This window comes from Semicossyphus pulcher, unplaced genomic scaffold (assembly GCF_022749685.1).
Source record: "Semicossyphus pulcher isolate SPU_LCO1_2020_fin unplaced genomic scaffold, fSemPul1.0.p SCAF_11, whole genome shotgun sequence".
NCBI lineage: Eukaryota > Metazoa > Chordata > Actinopteri > Labriformes > Labridae > Semicossyphus > Semicossyphus pulcher.
The window spans coordinates 22,095,632-22,110,823 of NW_027211615.1; the positions used below are offsets into that span (position 1 = coordinate 22,095,632).

A 15,192-nucleotide genomic window follows, 5' to 3' on the forward strand; every position below is an offset into this window, starting at 1 on the left:
CGGGAGTCGAAGCTGCGATCAGTGCGTCGAGGACTGTAGCCTCCATGCATGGGGCACCTGCTCTACCAACTGAGCTAAACCAGCGCCCCTATTATCTCATCTTAAAAGTATATCTTTGGCAGTCTGGTTTTAATGCGGTACAACTGGAGTACAGTGGCTGTAGCGCAGCTGAAAGCTGTTTGCTAACTGCCATTAAATAGCAGAAAAAGAAGAAAGCATTAGCGCCAGGTGCCGGTAAAGCGGGTGTGGCGCTGTGAGATTCAGAACCGGAGAAAAATGCAGCCGTCAAAGAGTTCTGTGTGGGGGCGCCGGTTTAGCTTAGCGGTTACAGTGGCGACCATTTACAGAGGCGACAGTCCTCGATGCGATTCAACTCCTGCCCTTGGCCCTTTGGCGCGTGTCATCCCCCACTCTTTCTTCCCCTGTTTCCGACACTATCCACTGCTCTTTGTCAATAAAGGCTTAAAGGGCCAAAAAAAATTATCTTAAAAAAAACAAAGGTCCTGTGTGGAAAATAAACAAAAAAGAGGTTATGTGCAGGTAAGGAGTTTTTTCTGTACACACTTTGAGATGAAAATAAAAGATCTCTCTCTGTCCTTATGTCAGCGGGTGTTTGCGCAGGGGGCAGAATAATAGTCGAATAGTTCCCAGTGACAGTATTTTTGCTTGAAATGCCCACCCTCACTAAAAACCCCCTTTATCCATTTTTAATAACTTCTATTATCTGCATTTATTAACTGCAGACGGTAGTATCAGCTGCAGCAGTAGAAGCCCTCCTTGTGTTCGAGAATCTATATTCATAGCCACTTATTGAGCTATTTCATCACACTTTCACTTCCATTACACGTTCATCATTGTTTCTATTAAAGTGTTCCTTCCTCTTTTATAAAAACGAAATGAATAAATCACGGAATAAATTCACACGGCTCCGTCGGAGGTAATGAGATACGGTGGGCTACATATTAGCATGAGAAGATAATCATCTGAGCGCCTCTGATATCTGCCTCTCGGTTGGTTTTCTGCCCGGATACAGGAGTGGCAAATGGGAACATGGCAGGGTGCCTGCTAGAATCTAGCAGTGCTTATAATGGGAGTGAAGTTTCCCTCAGTGGTTTTTGTGGTGATTCAGAACGTATTCATGTCACACCGAGGAACCCTTTATAGAACAATTATGGGCAAACCCACTGAGAATGCGTTTGGTTGGTCTTTGAGTTATGCACATCATCTTATTATGACACTGAAGCCTTTACTAATGATGCTTTGATACTGTGACTAATGCTATTGTTATGCTATTACATCTACAGCTGTCAGTAGTGCTACATTTTGACTATTACTTATATATAAATGCTACTAAATGCTACTAACGGAGCCTGGCCTAATGCAAGATTTAAAATGTTTAAGACTGTACAGACTCGAACTGGACAGTTTTTGACATGCTCGTTAGTTTTATTGATGACTCTAAAATTGCCCGTAGGTTTGAATGTGAGCGTGAAGGGTTGTCTGTCTCTACAGGGCTTTTTACACTGCCGCTTCCAAGCGGGATTGTTACGCCTCTGTTACGTTCCGTCTTCTATGTAGAACGCACAGAGGAGGTATGGTGGGCTGAAGTCGTTCTGCCTCTGAGCCGGCATCAGAGGAAGTAACATAAGCGAAACGGCGTCTGTGTAAACTCCAGGGTAGAACAGCGCTTGTGTGTATTTGAAGCATGCGCTTTGTTTACACCTCGCGCACGTTTTTTGCTTCCGCAACGCCGTAACAGTATTTAAAAACAAACACTGGGGCGGCTTTACGCCGGTGTTGCGTGGTCCACTGTAAGATGACAAAGGTGGCATGGGGACGGAGCTTCGTTACAGCGCTGAGGCGGAACCGCAAAAAAGGCTTCTGTGTCAGCCTTGGGATTGACTGGCGATCAGTCCAGGGTGTAACCCCGCCTCTCGCCCAATGACAGCTGGGTTAGGCTCCAGCCCTCCCGCGGCCCTGAACAGGATAGGCGGTATAGAAAATGGATGGATCACATGACTATGTCTGAAGTGTAATGGGGTCACAATTAGAAAATTTCTTTGGTCTGTTGCTTTGTTTTCACATGAAAAGGTCTCATACACTCTGTACGCTTGCTGTCGAACACCAAGCAGCAGACGGACAAAGTTAGCGTCTTGCTGTTGGGCATAGCGTAGCATTTAGCCTCTTAAGAGACAGATATTTCTCACAAGAGTCGGTGGAGACCAAAAACGAGCTTAAAGGTGATTATTGCACTTACATTTGTCAGTTGCCCTGTGTCTGCTGGATAGGCAACACTTTGCTATAATGAAAACTAACAACCCCCAAGTAGCCGAAAAATTCAGATGACCGTAATGCGGCTTTAAACAAATGTACGCCCACTATAACTTCGCACATTTTCAAAGTATACTTGCATACTTTATAATTTTTCATTATTGTATGATGTCATACTAATGTCTTAAAAAATAAACACTTCACTTGTCATTTATAAATAAATCTTTCGTCCCTTGGATGTCATTCAACCACCATAATTATAAGTCAAGAACGAGTGTTAAGGATCTCAGCAGCATTCTGTGCTTCGGCTCTGGGCTATTTTGTCCTTTTACTTTAATTAATCTGACTCTAATGTTAGTCGCCTGAACTGCTTTCCTGAATTCTCGTCAGATCTACTCAGAGTTCTGTGCGTCATGCGCACAGTGAGTGCTCGGTGGGCTGAGCTTGTGTATGTGCAAACAAGTCTCAAGGGAGTCAGCGAATTAGTCACAAAATTAAGAGTGTAGATTTGTTTACAAGGACACAAACGTCCCTTTTTCTGTCAGTCAGAAACCGTTTCAAACTAATGTCTTTAAAACAGAAGCGTGTTTTGTGCCTGTGACATGAAAGCCTTTTGATTTTCAACATTATTTCCAAACCCTGTTGCATTCTGGTGGCATGAATAACGTTCCAGGACGCCTTCAGGGTTTACTACCGGAAAGCTCGCCTGGCAGGCCACTGTTCATGCCCAAACCAGATCGAACATGTATTATTCAAGCCCAAACCATGATCTTTTTCTGGGCCTAACTGTAGTTGTGGTGCCTTAACTTAAAACAACCCAAACATTTGGTTAGTTTAAGGCACCAAAACTTAAATTATGGTACCTGTAAATGAAGGAAGTCATGCTGCGTATTGAAGATATTAACCTCGGACACTAGCCGGGGTTGTCTGGGTTGGTATGTGTGTGGTGAGCTGATACAAATGAGTGTGAGTGCTGGAGCGAACAATATTTGTGTAATCCATCAGCTGCAAAGTGAGTCAGTGGAGTCTCACCTTGACATAGAGCTGCTGGAACTCCTCCAGGTTGAGGCGGCCGGTGGGGCAGTCCTTCAGGAAACCCTTGTACCACTGCTTGAGCTCGTGTTCGTTAAACTCTGTGTTCTTCACCAGGTCCTCCATCACTTCAGGGGTCAGCTTGCTGTTCTGTTTCCCCATTTTGCCTGCAGAAAGGGAAGACGCACACACAAATTTTTTCATTAACACAGACACAAAGAAGTGCCTCTTTGTTTAAAGGTTATGAGGCTGGTTTTTCCAAAGAACTTGAGAGTGCTAACCAAAGCTCCGTCTAAAAATAAGCTTTAAAAATGATGTGTCATATGAGGAACAGGAACGGGGTCAGATGTTTGAAATTAGTCCTGGACTGTTCTTCTTGATTATCAGGGTCAGTTTGTGAGATGTGCAACTTTTCTTCTCTGTGTCCCTTTGAGCAGCTGCTCGTCCTAGTTTGGTTTGTTTGTTGTTGATTCATTTTTAGAGAAAGTCTGAACCCTTAAAATCCTGATAAAATAATCTACTTTGCCAAAATAGCTCCTTCTTGCCCCCGACCTCTTTTCCATGTTTAGCCTTTCGCTATTTCCTTTCGCAGTGGTAGGTGCCTCACCCTTCAATGACACTCTTCGGATTTATGTAGTAATGACATGTATTTAGCCTGATTTGACTTTTTAGAAAACCAAAGTGTGTTTTGGTGCTTAATGACCCTTAATTTCTCCACTGGAGCTGCTCGCATCCAGCTGCCTCTGCAGATAGCTGTTGTGTCGGCACAGCGCTGATGCTGCCTCTTTACAGCCTTGATTAGTTCATTAAACAACCGGTAATTATCATAATTTGCAAAAGATGGCGAGGGTTTTGGAACCTTTCTACTCTTACTCTCTGCCGAGATGTTTTATTAAACCTCTTTAGCTTGTAAAGACCGAGGGAGAAAGGAGGCAGCGGCAGCACGCGTGGTGCCAATCTGTCTCTGCGTGCACAGGGAGAGGAGAGGAGGCTCCGGCAGGCATCCAGGAGGTGCTGCAGTCATACGCTGAGGCGGCCATGCTGCATTGCTTTCTGTAAAGCTCCATTTCAGGGCGCGACTTTAAAGTGGCCGTTTTTTGAAAGAGCACCATAAGTTCTGAGATTGATTTTGTGCCTTCAAGGTTGCAACTGGTTTCCATTCATTTCAATATGCTGTGAAAATCAACAATGCAGAGACCCGCGGCTCACCTGGGACATATAATGCATCACTTGATGTGATTGGGAGCAGGGACTTTCTTTTAAAACTCTCCCTGTGGTGCTTTCAAAGACGCTTCGACATCCAGTGAAGTGTACTGACAAGCAGCAACCTTTTCACTGGAAGAAAAGTCACATTTCTTCAAAGCGTTCAGGCCTGCTGCGTTTTCATTTTCATGGCTTGATGTGATGCCTCTGATGTCAGACTGTATTGAACACAACATTAAGGCATGTTTCCAAAATGGCCACTGTTCACGACCGCATTAGTAAAGTACAACAACATAAGTGATCCCTTAGAAAGAGTAAGAGAGTTGTCTGTGATTGATTACTTTAAGTGAGTCTGCAGGGTCATGTCCATACTGTAGTGAAACCATTAGGAAGCAGTAGTTCTGTAGAAGGTTTTAAGCATATCAAATTAAAATCAGTAAAATGTATAGAGTGCTTTTCACAATGATGAGTAATGCAAAGTAATACATTGATAAATTATTTATCATTTAAAGTAATAATCTCAAAGATTTTCATTTCAATAAATGTCTGCTAAGTCACTATCTATCGCTGAATGAGGTAACACAATGGTGATTGAGCCTATGGCCCACTGATGAAAGCCTTTGCATTTGCAGTATTACAGACTGAGTGTCTGGTGACGCGTTTTCCATCAGCCAGCAGTGGTTGGTCTGCCAGAGAGGGTAGGCGGAGCTAAGCGGCTGCTTTTCCGCTCTCTGCAAGTGTTGCGAGTAAACAGTAATCTACTATGGCTGAAGAAACAAAGAAAAGATCGATGACTACAGATACAACTTCAAAAATAAGTGAAAATCCAAAGAAAAAGAAACAAACTTGACGCTCAGATGAAGGCAAACAGTCTAAAAAGGAAAGCGACCGTCAGCGAGGAAAATCAAGAGTTGCAACTGTGGTCGTCACACATGCAGCACTGTCTGGATATCTGGGAAGTGTGCTTACCGTTTATCGCCATAGATGCCGCCAACGAGAACGAAACTGAGATCTTCCAGATTACAACTTTAAAAGCTGAGATAGCAGTTGTGAGGTGCTTTAAATTAGAGATAGACCGATATGGTTTTTTCAGGGCCGATACCGATGCCGATTATTAGTAGTCAAGGAGGCTGATAACCGATATTTGAAGCCGATATTCATTTGCAGTAAAAGTGAAAATATTGGCGTCAGAATTTTGAATAATACAAACTCCAACACTTAACTTTGTTTAAATGCCTTTAAGAATATGCATCAGAGCCAAAATAACCCAGTTTTAAATTGATCTCTTATCGGCCGTCGGATTAAAAAAAAAAAAAAACAAGTAAAAAAAAAAAAAAAACAAGTAAAAAAAAGGCCGATTTAGATATGCGTCAAAATGCCGAATATCGGCGCCGATAATCGGTCTATCCCTACTTTAAATAGATAGTTATGATGGATTCACATGAATTAAGATGAGAGGATACAAACCACTCTCATGTCTTTACACTACATGTTAGCTTAGCATAAAAACTGAAAACAAGAAGCCTAGTTTTGATCAAAGATAAAATCCAAAGTTTTAAAAGCAAAGAGAGACGGGGGGGCTTAGCTTGGCAGCTTCATATTTAATGTACATACTTTAAAGAGTTATCAGTCTGGGCAGCGATACAAATCTGCTTCTATCACCTCTATCTGGATGGAATTGGGCCGTGTGTGGGGTTGTTTTTATGACAAGGAGACGTCTGTGTCTTATGTCATACTGATTCTTAAATGTGTCTATGTGTGCGCGCGTGTCTGTGTAGCAGTTGATCTAATTTGACTGTCTAGTGGAGAGAGTGACACATTGATCAGAAAAGCTATTCTCATCTGACCGAGCAGAAAAAAAAAAAAGAAAAAGGAACAATTCCTCGTGTCCCCGAGGACCCTAAGAACCTTCCCCGGCAGCTGACACGGTCCCTGCTCCACCACTTGGAAACTATTTGTCTGAGGCAGATGGATTTACTTTGTCCCGAAATCCAATCTTTCCCTCAGCATGATCCAAGTTCACAAAGTAACGCAGGATTCATGAGGTACAAAATGAAGTTATGACTAATCAGGCTTCCACGCTGACAGAAAATTAAACGGACCATACAACAAATAAATTAATTTACATCAAATTAAGTCGCTGCAGGTACGTCAAAGGCTGTACCGCCATAAAGGAAAACAGCACAGCTGATATCACAGCTGCTGAACTCAGACTTACGAGCCTTCAATTGATTTGAGACACTTTGGGATGTAATGGTGCTGTGGCATTATCTATCATTCTTTCACACACCATTCAGTGGTATCCCTGGATCGTTCCCCCTCTGAGCTGGGACTCCATGTGGTAGTTATGACGCAGTTCATACAATATGAGCGCACAAAAAGAGTTCACATAAAACCCTGCTCATTTCAAATAGGGGCTTTTCAAAGCAAAGAAAACCCGCCTTGTGTTGATGCGACCCACGGGGCATTTTAAGTGCATTTAGTCGCTCATGGAAAGGAGAGGAAGTTGTACAATTTTCTCCTTCATAACTGACCCTGTGATCATCGTTCCCTGTGAGCTGCATTTCAAGGTAGAAAATCAACAAAATCAGTCAATGAGATTTTGTACAGCGACTCGTATCGTTCAGCAGTGGATCGGCACCGCAGCAAAACCACTGGCAGACAAAATGTCCTTTGTGAAGCTGCAGTTTTTTCCCTGTCAAACACAAAAAGCGCAAATATTTTTTGATATGTGAAAATGATGCTACAACATTCACTGGGGGAGCAAAACACTGACACACCCAAGAAGGAGATGATCTGCCAACATCGATGGGCGATATTTTTGAGTTTGTGATTTCAGTATTTAGTGGGACACTGATATTTGACCTGGATTTATGAAAGAGGGTAATCCAGTGATTAAGTACTGCTTGTTCTACAAAGAGGACTCATGGGAGACAGATTAAAAAAACAATTGAAGCAGCAGAGGTCACGACATCCTGACGTTTGGTCCCTATTATTGGTCAGGATCAGGTGGCAACCAAAAAACAACTCAATCCACATTGACCCCCATGTTTAATTAACTCTACAGGACTGCAGGTGGTGCAAAAAGGTTTACATTGAAAACTATATAGACTTGGATGCTGCTCGATGTCACCACACCTAATTCCAGCTGCTGAACTTGATATCTTGTTTGTGTTGTTTGAGGGTTTATCAAGCAAATATCGATGTCCATGCTCCCCGTACCTGGCTTGTTAGCTTGACCACAGTCAGGACCATTGTTGGCTTTTCCCTGCAGAGAAGGCAGCAGGCTGCACTGATGAGAAGACCACCCAACATCTGAGCGAGCAAGCGGCAGGTTTACGTTCTAATATAAAAACTACTCTGGTAAACTACCACCATAAACACAATATTACTCTGTGGGGAACTCTGGGGTGAACGATCTAATAACCAACTAAAGTCGCTTTCCCACTGGTCAAAAAACCCACTTTCACCTGTTAACACCCGGCTTTTTTGCTTAATGGGAGAGGTTACAATCAGCACCTGGGTCAAATGACTCTGCAGTAGACCCGGGTAATTATCGCCTCGGCTCTGATCGGCATTGATGGCAACACAGAACCCGTGTCGACACACTAATATCTGCCCCCTTTCCAGTGCGATGCTATGCTCCGTTGCTAACTTCTGTCAGCTAATGAATTAGCCATTGGCACAGACTTCATGTCAGCTACAAATTCCGCCCGTCTCCGTCTGAGCAGCGCTCAAACATCGTTCCAAATTTGTCGGTTCCGATATTGATAAACAGACTGAATGAGTAATAGATACAAGAAAGCCTAACCCTGTTTCGGGCACGTTTGTGACGTCAGATGGTGACGCAGCAGAAAAGAGACCGACAGGAGTATACTTCACTGGCAATGGGAAAAGAGACCATCAGCATCTATAAGCAGATCTTCCCGGGTCTGAAAAACCTGCGTCAACATGCTAATTGATTGGAAAGGGGTATAATACACAAGCAAAGGCACATCATCCTCTATCATCATCCAACAACCCCTACCACCATCTCAGACATGTAATCTGTAGCAGACCAACAACATAAAAAGTTGGATTTCAAGTTTCTTTTTACATCAATGTTTGTGTTTCAGTTCTCAAATAACGTTTTTTTTTCTTCCACTATGCACCACAATGTAGCTATTGTTAATGGCATTGTAGAGTTTGTAATTTCCTGGAGACCATAAAATAATGTTGATGTCCCATAATGCACTGACATGCAATGACACTCAGCCCCAATTTATGGCCCTCCCCCATGACGCACAGGACCTGCAAGTTTATCGCCGCTGTGTTTGGGTCTCCATGTTTTCACATTTGATGCTATTGGCTTATGTAAACCCAAACCTAAACTTGCGGTCCTTCTCTGGCTTCCTGTTTTAAAGGAAACAAATAAAGATATTAGCAGCACCCTGCTAGATGGTTCATGGGAACTTAAAGCTATTGAAGTGTTTGTTAAACTGTTAACAAGAGAAACACTGCTTTAAAAAAATTACCCCCCTTCCCAAAACAACCAAAATATATTATATAAGGGATTCCACTATTTCTGATTAAGATTCAGTAAATGCTGCTGAAACCTAATTTTTACTCTCAAGGCACAAACCCAGAAGTGGCCATATGTAGATGAGAGGGTGGCACTGGAGAGCAGCAGAGGGTTGGCAAAAATCAAGTTATCAAAGCGCCACAGTCTGTGCCAATGGCTAATTCACTAGCTGGCAAATGAGCTAGTAACCAGGACGAGATTCTATTTGTGGTGGTTGCTGGCCAGATTAGTTTATTTATTACACTAAGTGTACGAGAGTGTGTGTAAGGCGGTGGACTCGATGCTCACTCGCTCACACCTCCGTAGTGAGGCCAAGCTGCTGGTGAACACTTAAAACAACTGTTCATCTCACTACAGCGCACGGTTTTCTCTACAGGGAAACAAAAACCCCAACTCCCAGGCATGGCCCGACACAAATTAAGAATTATATGAGAAACAATTACAGTTAGCAAGGAGCGGTGAGCGCGGATACCTGCTAATTAGCGCTAACATATCAGGTAAATAACACTAGAATTCCACTCGCTGAAAAACATGGAGCACAGGCTTTTTGGACAGCATGTTAGTATGAACTACACAGCAAGCTATGTTATGTATCAGATTAATGCGTGAAAATTACCCAAAAGGCATCAAAGCACAAACACAGCTGAGAGGTTAAGTCCAGTGACAGGAGTTAGCTAAGGTGACACCTAGCATACAGCTAATCCACCTGTTACTCAAAGCTGCCACGCCCTTAACTGTGCTAAACTTTAAGAGAATTTAAAAAGGTGAGTTATATAAAAATGCAACCTCACTACAGTTGTCATAAATAGGAAAATTAGCGAGAGAAATTAAATGCATTTTTCAGAGGTTGTCGCTTTGCACAGACCTGATTATGTTAGAAGAGGAAATCTGCAGCAATCCTCACAAACATACAGTTAACTGTTAGAATATGTCGACTAAGACCTGGACTCTTCTCTTTATGTTAAGCGATTGGTGATACGTGAGAAAAGCCCACCGGTGCTGCAGTGAAACTGAGGAGGCAGTGCACTCCGACAGCAAGTTGCCAACACTTTTCAGCTACAATACAGCCTGTCAGACAAGATGGGCCGCGCCTGAAGACCCCAGCTGCAGCAAAAGACTGATGCGTCCCCAGAGAGATGTGTGCACAGGGCTCACGACTGCCTCCGCATTATACCGCCGTGTAGATGTGTGTGTGCACTGAAAGATCCATATTTATTCAGCATGTATGTGCAGTCTGTGAATGAATGCAACCGTTCATAGTTACAGTGCATCACACCAGTCACTATTGCAAGTGTGTGCGCTTAAGACTGTGCGTCTGTAATGTTTGTTAATGTGTGTGTGCACTTTGCATCCCAGGACTACATGAATCAGTAAGACTTAAGCTTAAGTGCTGCATTTTAAGACATCAAGCACACTAAGAGCATACTGTCTGCATGTATGATGAGGCAGCACACAAAACATAGAAAGAGAAATTCAGACAAGGACAGACACAGTTTACGGATATGGTGCTGAATGTTCATTCACTCTAATTTGCTCACAATGTACTTACACCAGCTCAGACTGCATCAATCTGCATGTGTTACTCATTACTCTTATGTTCCCTTCTTCATGCAACAAGCATCAGGGCTGCATTTGTGTCTGTATTCTGTCAGTGTGTTTGCTGGTGGCTCAGCTTTCATCACAAACACAAAGGGTGCTACTTTTCCATACCATACAGCAGCATCCAGGCCTTGTGAATACTCCCAAAGAAATAGCAAGACGCAATTACCTTTACCTCCTTTGGAAATACTTGTAGTGTTTAATTCATGGTGTAAAAACAAGAGAACTAACACTTCAATAAACAACACATTTTTTAATACCAACCACGCAGCTTACTTTATATAAAACCTGCAACTGCACAACCTTTAAAGTGACGCAAGTGGCAGCATGGTGCGGTGAAGCAAATTCCAAACATCATCCTCCTACACATTTTTTGCATGAACTTTTTAAAACGACCATCTTGTGCCTGTTTTCACACAGTTTGTGTGGCAATTAATGAGACAAAGAAGATGAAAACTACCTTTGATTGTTAGGTAACTAAACAAGAGCTCTCCGCTCAGCATTCGCTCAGTGGTGATAATGAAATTCCCTCCACATTCTCCAGCTACCTCAGTTACATTTTCACAATGCAACAGGATGGGAAAGTGCATCAGCAGTACAAGACAGCACAAAGAAAATGACGCCTATGTGCCAGGAAAGAGGATGAATGCGAGGAAAGTGATGTGAAAGTACTCGTGGTGTGACGTGAGATGGATGCAGAGCCATAACACCCTTGTTAGCACAGTGAACACACCCCGCCCCCCTGTTAGCTCTTAATTGCATGCATGGTAAAAACATTTTTTTCACCATGCAGTTACTCACATCTACAGGGGAAATAGAGAATTTGTGCATAATCACCAAATGTCACCCTTTTTTATGGAGACATGAGAAGGGCCGAGTCTGGGACAAGACCCTCTGGGTCAATCTGCAGTGCAATGCAGAGCAGAGCACCGTGCTGACTCCAACCTGAGTCATAGCCCTTTGTCTTCTGGTCCACTGGGGCCTCGTCACAGCCAAAATGAAAAAATATCCAAACTGTAGTTACACATCAGCACACAGGTGTGGGATGCCACAAATATATATATTTAAATAAGCAATTTTACAGACCTGTGACAACCAGCAGACCTGCCCCTGAGCCACGCTGTTACATAACACTGTCCCTCCACCATCATTTGCCAACAGGGGATGACCTTGAGAGGCAGGCAGAGCCCCAGCAACACCCAGTAGGCACAATATCTAAGGGTCTGATTCAGGCAAATCTGTCAGATAATTGTAATTGTTGATAATTGGAAATGTCTGCTAAAGAGTGTGTGCAGGAGATGGAACAATAAGCATAGTGGTGCAGTTGCAAGGGATGTGGTCATGCCTGCTGGATTTGCAGAAAGTAGCCTCGTGGTGAGGATGATGTGGGTTAAGGAGACACACCACACCCCCATTTCCCTCTTGAACACACACACACCCTTGCAACATCAGCACCAGTCCCAAACTACACCAGAATCACACAACATCGTGCCATGTCGTGCCAAGCACAGACTTCCCACGCAAAGTCACAATTTTTAATCGACAAAATTCGCACAGTGTGCATTAACCAGCATGAACCAACGATGCCGATTTGTCTCTCTTCACACTTTTGTTGTTCATAAAAAAGCCTGTTGTGTGTGGATGTGTGTGTGTTCGTGTGTTTGCAGTCAGAGTAAACCCAAGCAAGGCACAACCATGTTAATGAAATACTGACAGGTCGCATGTCTGCATGCACAACGTGCAAATGGAACAAGGAGTTTCTACAAAAAGCTGTGTATGCTGTATTGATAAATGTAATTTGCGTCTCATTAATATGAACGACAATAAATCCATCTATTATTCCTAAAAAAGCAAAATGTATAATGAAACAGGTTGCACCGTGCACGTAAATGCGTAAAATGTTTTCTTTTCTCCATGCACAACACGAATCCAACATATGACAGAGAGCATCCATCCATCTTACCTTGCGAGAGTGCGGAGTCAACGGGAGAAGTCCGGTCTGCTGTCTGGAGTGGTCAAAAAACCCGCGAGCACGGAAAAGAGAAGCGATTCAAACGTCTACAGCTGCTCTTTTGTGGAGCCACTGGTAGCTTGGGATTCTGCTGTGCGTTTGGTTTTGTTTTGTGGTGTTTGTATCTTATGTTTGCAGGAGAGAAAAGTCTGACTCGACCGAAAGTACAGCGGAGCGGGTCCGTAGAATGATGCTGCTAAACGCACACTGCTGCTGATGCACTGAGAGGAGGAGACAGATACTGACAGAGCGCGAGAGAGAGAGGGAGAGAGAGAGAGAGCAGTTCATCTTAGTCTCTCTTCCTTCCACTATGTGGCCGGGTTCTACAGGACGATACTGCCATGAATAAAAAAAAAAAATGGTTGCCAGAAATTATATTCATATTTAACATTTAAATCCCTTTCGGCGCTAGAAAACGATTAGTATTTGATTAATCTGTTAAAGTTAGTAAATGTAGGTTTATATCGGCTTGCGCTTGCGCAAAGAGGTCACGTGTGCCCAAGCTCAAACCCCATTGGCTCACAGAACTAGGTGCCTTGCCGTAATTTCGCGCCACATACCGGACAACTAAGCTAACGTAAACTAGCCCGCTAACCCAAGTAACTAGGTGTGTTCGACTATATGCTTAACAAACTAATACGAACGGTGAGTAACTTTTGAACAACTAACATAAACGGTATAAAATAATTGTCAAAGTTAATGATTTAATGAGTTTAAAAGGTTAGCTTACCTCTTTCAATCGCAATGTTAAAATACACTTCACCAAGCTAACTGACTTTGCTAACATTTACCTTTGTTAGGTTCATAATTAGGCCTACATAAAGTCATGATATATCAATTAATTATTCAGAAACGCTTGCTCGTAACTTGAGTTATGAAAACAGCGTTTTTCAAAACTGTAAATTCATAAGTTAAAAAAAGGAGGCAGCTTTTGTTTAGCCATTTGTACTCTTGCTCTGGCTAGGCTGCTGGCCAAAGCTATAATTAACAAAGCGAACAGTAACTAGCAACTAACTCTACTAGCTAGCTCGCTAAATAAGAAACATCTATTCTTGCAAAGTGGCCCATAGCTAGTCATTGTAACATGTATAAATGTTGTGGTTTCCAAATACTATCCTATACATATAGTCATATAATTCTAGTCTGCTATAAAGCATAGATATGACGGTGAAAAAGTTATTTAATTAAATTTTAATTATGTTAAACTGTGAGGTCCTTTATATATTTCAAAAATAGTTCTAAAGATCCCATATTATAAATCAACAAGTATTTGTACATTTAAAAATGTGCCTTTGTGTGACAGGGTAGTTTGTCAGGTAACATACACATTGAATGTTTGACGCCTGCCCCTTTAGTGTCTCAAAGTTTTTAAATCTAACTTTTGGTTGATCAGTCTTAGAAGTGAGCGTGAGACATTTTTTTTTCTACAGAAGAAATATAGACATGTCATTTGAAAAAGCACAGGTGTGAATTACAAAATTAATGATGTCTGCATTCCATTTCGCTGCTTTGGTTGCTGGTATTGTGAGTGCCGGCGGGCTGTCATTCTTTCATGGTTTATAGGGACATTTGAATAGCAAGGAGCCGTTGTTAATGTTATTAGTAACACCTGTGCTCTTCCAAATGGAACAAGGCAACATCTCCCGATGTGAAAAAAACTGTTCACATTGTGACAAAGCTAGCATTGTCAGAGGCTGATGCATCATAGCTCTTGATTTGGGTGTTAAAATAGGGATGCAGCGGAGCAGTGACAGTGCTATAATGCAATCTCTGTGTTTTGTAACGTGAATCAGCATCATGCTGTGTAACAATCTGTTCTGATGTGGGAATTTCACTCACTGAACATTATGTTGCTGTCTTCTATATTTTTTTCAAAGGTTTGCAGAAGGATGACTTTTTTGCGGTTTTGAACAGCAGCGTTGATGTAAGGTGAGTTGTTGAGGCTTTTATGCATTTATGCATGAAAATATGCACGTAGTACAGGCTGGGGTTTCTTTACTGTGGAATATGATTTTACTAAAAATCTGCCAGAGGCTTTAGCAACATTCTTGACATGGTTGCATTTTTCTGATAGAGTAACACTTGTCCTGAGCAGTTTTATTTTGAATGCAGCGTTCACATCCAAGCTGTTTCTATTTCAGATATAAAAGATAAAAGAAAATGGATACAATCACACGAGAGGATATCAGCCCTGAACTTACTTCACCGCTCTCCCCAAAACGACTGAGGATAGATTGTACACAGACAAACAACCACAGCAGGTTTGATTTTCCAGAGCTTTTAACATTTCGGACAACCATTGGCTCCCCATCGACAACAAGTACCTTGCAGAAGAGTGCAGGCCTAGTATGCACAGCAGTATGTGAAGATATTGAAGATGGAAAGCCCCCAAATCCACTGCAAGACACTAAGTTAGTAGTAAGCCCTATTACTAAGTTGACTACGTCACACACTGAAAATGTAAACGCTGGAAAATCTAATGCCTGTTGTTTCGCTGCTGAGAGAAACTCCCTAC

The 15,192-nt window shown here is 42.4% G+C and overlaps 1 protein-coding gene across 1 annotated transcript in view; it reads right to left on the reverse strand.

The window, feature by feature from the left end:
• vsnl1a (visinin-like 1a) overlaps window positions 1-12,882 on the reverse strand; it is a 39,733-nt gene extending 26,851 nt beyond the window's left edge. The window contains exons 1-2 of the mRNA XM_069686151.1: window positions 12,630-12,882; window positions 3,304-3,470 (exon numbers count right to left, since the gene is read on the reverse strand). Coding sequence (XP_069542252.1) covers window positions 3,304-3,465 — 162 coding nt within the window. The 5' untranslated portion in view covers window positions 3,466-3,470; window positions 12,630-12,882. The remainder of the gene's footprint in view (window positions 1-3,303; window positions 3,471-12,629) is intronic.
• Between the last annotated feature and the right edge of the window lie 2,310 nt (window positions 12,883-15,192).